The sequence below is a fragment of the Ammospiza nelsoni genome, chromosome 7 (genome assembly GCF_027579445.1).
Source record: "Ammospiza nelsoni isolate bAmmNel1 chromosome 7, bAmmNel1.pri, whole genome shotgun sequence".
In the NCBI taxonomy this organism is placed as follows: Eukaryota; Metazoa; Chordata; class Aves; order Passeriformes; family Passerellidae; genus Ammospiza; species Ammospiza nelsoni.
In genome coordinates, this window is record NC_080639.1 from 38,480,227 (window position 1) to 38,483,727 (window position 3,501).

Sequence of the window (3,501 nt, forward strand, 5' to 3'; positions counted from 1 at the left end):
GCCCAAAGCGACCCAAAAATCACCCTCAGGCAGCAGCCACCAGCCAGGGCTCACACAGACACCACAGGCACTGGTTTGAGCAAAAAATAGGAAATACCAGAGCTCTGAATCAGGAAAAAATTAAAATTAGGCTCTTCAGAAAAAAAAGATGAGAAGCTCAATGTGGACACTGGAAAACAGCACTAATTTCATTAAAGGATTATCCTGCATAGAGGATTTTCTCTTGGACAAGGTTGAAAAACTTCCCATCTCTGCTTGAGCTCTGTGGGGATCACCCCAAACAGCTCCGGGGGAGTTTTCCAGAGTTTCCCATCCCTGAGCCCCCCGGAGAACCTGCAGAGCACGGGGGAACTTGGAAAGGATGAATTATTATTATTATTATCATCATTATTATCATTATTATTATTACTATTATTATATTAATAATATTATTATTATTAATATTATTATATTAATAGTAATAATGATTACTATTATTACTATTGTTGTTGTTGATGATGATTTGTTAATGTTGTTATTGTTATTATTAAAATCTTTAAATATTGCTCCCCTCTCCCAATTCAGCAAAGCACTTAAGCTCATCAGCTTGCTGCTTTGACACTCATTTTTAATACAATTTCAATACACTTTTAATACATTTTTAATACACAAAGGTGCTTTAACACCTCTCACTGGCTCCACTGCACTGGAGAATCAGCCATGACAAGAAAATGACTCAAGCATTTCTTGGACTTCAGGCTTGAGCTTCCAACCAAAAATCTGGGATTTGGTTAAAATAACACAGACACAATGTTTTGGATAACACTTTTCTTTAATGGCAAAAACCCCTAAAACTTTGCCTGCACACCAGACAGAAAAGCTGCTCTGGATGTTTTGAGAAATTATTCTAAGCACACAGATATCACAAAATAAAAGCTATTTTCTAAATTGGTTTATAAAACCCCCCCATTTGTGCCCTTGTAATGGATACAGAAACAGATTTGCATAAACAGAATCTGATTCCAAAGTCTGAATGCCCCCACATTTTCCCATCAAATCTCTGGACACACTTTCATGTCTAAGTAATGAGCTGTCAAGAGATGCTGCAGAAGCCTTTACAGCTGGGAAAAACCTCATTATTGCTCCTATGAAAACAAACTGGCCTGTTTCCTGCAGGGAAGAATTAGCAAGGCTTTCTCAACCTGCCCATTCCTTGTGCATTTTGCTCTGCCAGGGGTCCCTGTGCAGCTCAAGGGCCAGAAAAGGTCCCCATTCCTGGCTGCTGTGCTCACCTCCTCACAGAACCTCACACACAACTCCCCTGCAGTGTTTCCTGCATGCTTGGCACACCCAGCTTAAAAAAAAATAAAAATCTCTTTCTTCATGATGTACTCCTTGACAGCAAGCTGGGGTGAGAATGCTCTGAGGTACCGAAAGGAAATGTGGTCCCCAAGTTCATGAAAGATGCAAAAATCACTGATTTATTGTTCTGACCTTAATTTGGTGTTTGGGGGGGCCAGGCTTGGTCACTCTCCAGCCTGTGAGTGGGACAGAGTGACACCCCAGTGCCACAGGGCCACAGGCAGAGTCTGGGTGAGGAACCCATAGCCCAGGAGCCCTCACCCCTACCTGGAGAGCCTCTTCACCTCCTCTGTGAACCCAAAAACGTCTGCAGAGGTGCCCACAAGGTCCAGGTGGGTGTCATAAGGGATGATCAGCACTCTGGGGTAGTGTGCTTTCAGCCTCTCACAGAGCTGTCGGAGTCTCTGCTTCCCAGCCCTGGTGGGCTCCTTGAAGCAGATCCTCTCCTTCCGTAAAATCTTCTGCAGCTCCACCGAGTAATTTTCTATCATTTTCTTGGCTTTTAATCCCTGTGCATCAGCAGCACTCTCAATGCACACCGTGGTGATGTCACCATCAGTGACACCAGAAATGACAGCATCATTTCTCTGCAGAGCCTTGGCATGAAAGTGCTTCATGTAGAGATAGACATCCGTGTCCAGAACCAGCACTTGTTTTTCCCTCTGCGCATTCCGGGTGGAATTCCTCACCTCTGCAGCACCTCTGTGCTCCTGCAGCTTCCTCCTCGGTCTCTGGTGGGGTTTTCTCTCTCCTTTGTCCTCCTCTGGGAGGGATTTTGCCTTCAGCAGGAGGAAATCTCTCAGCACCCGGAGTGCTGGGAAGGGCCCTTGCACTGCAATGTGCCCGTCACGCTGCAAAGGCCCAAAACTCAAAGCTGGGCTCTGCTGCTTCATCTCTTCCACCAAATCTTCTAAAACCAAGTGATCTCTGAAAACAGCCATGCTGAGGGTGGAGGTGACCCGGAGGAAGGCCTGGAATTGTCAATGGGAGAAGTTAAGGAGTGGCTAATGAGGCATGAAGCACAATTAGATTAATTAGGTGTGGGAAATGGAAAGACAGAAATTTCAACAGGACACAGGAGGGTCTGATCTGCAGCCTTGGAAGAATGTAAAAATAAAGCACACGGACATTAAGCAGAAACATCATAAACTTATGTTTCTATAGCTGTAAGTAAGAAGTAACAAACTTATTAAGTAACTTAGGTAAGTAAGAAACTATTGATAAGATGGTGAAGGGTTTATAACGTAGAAATGGACTTGTATAGAGTAAGCTGAGAGTAGAGAAGTTGTAATAGAAGCATCTATTGTGTACATGTAATAATAACCCACTGGATAAAAGTATATTCATTGCAGCAGGAGTAAGTAAAGGTGATAGGTTAGAAAAGCAAAATAAACTTTTGAAACTGTCCATTGGGTTATAAAGTTCTATATTGCCCTGTAACAAAGAACTTGTGACCATTTTTTATGGCCGATAATTGGCCGTAAATCCCACAGCCTCTGAGACTGATGTTTACCTGAGCCATAAATTGTTTTCAGCCCGACTGGGGTCGCATCCCTGCAATGAAAGCGGTGACAATGACAGGGAGGAGCTCACCTGGTGGCAGTAGCGGGTCACCGTCAGGGGGAAGGGCCCGGGCAGCCTCTTGTCCTGCAGGAGATGCTGATCCTTCTTCAGAACACGCTCCACAACTGAAAACAAACCCAGATCCGAGCTCTAAGACTTCTCTGCATTTCAAATTCTAACAGCCCCCGGGTTCTATGAAATCCCGATTTCAAACCGTTCTGGGGCCCACTCTCCAGGGCACACCAGTACTTTAATATTAAATACACCATTTGATACCTGCTGCATCCTCGAAGGTCACGTAGGCAACTCCAGCTTTCCGTGCGGGATACGTGACCTGCTCCACGTCCCCGCCGTTGTTCCGGGACCTCTGGAAGTGGATGGTGAGGATGTCAGCCAGGAGCTCATCCTCCAGGAGGCCAGCGGGGACACCAGCGATGACAACTGTCCTCGTGCCTCTGGCAGCCTGGGCAGGGACGGCAAAGTCAGGAGGGACCCCCAGACTCCCACCCTGGAGAGGCTCCCGCTCCCCCAGCTATTTTTTGGGGGGTTTTGAATTGATACACGCTGTTCACACCCATATTTCAAGTCTGGAAAGAT

The 3,501-nt window shown here is 45.6% G+C and overlaps 1 protein-coding gene across 1 annotated transcript; it reads right to left on the reverse strand.

Moving 5' to 3' along the window:
* Nucleotides 1-792: 792 nt before the first annotated feature.
* On the reverse strand, nt 793-3,501 carry RBM43 (RNA binding motif protein 43). The gene is made up of 3 exons (XM_059476113.1): nt 3,181-3,501; nt 2,935-3,029; nt 793-2,312 (listed from the first exon to the last, which is right to left on the reverse strand). The coding sequence occupies exon 3, from the start codon at nt 2,280-2,282 to the stop codon at nt 1,605-1,607; it is 678 nt and encodes a 225-aa protein (XP_059332096.1). The 5' UTR covers nt 2,283-2,312; nt 2,935-3,029; nt 3,181-3,501; the 3' UTR covers nt 793-1,604.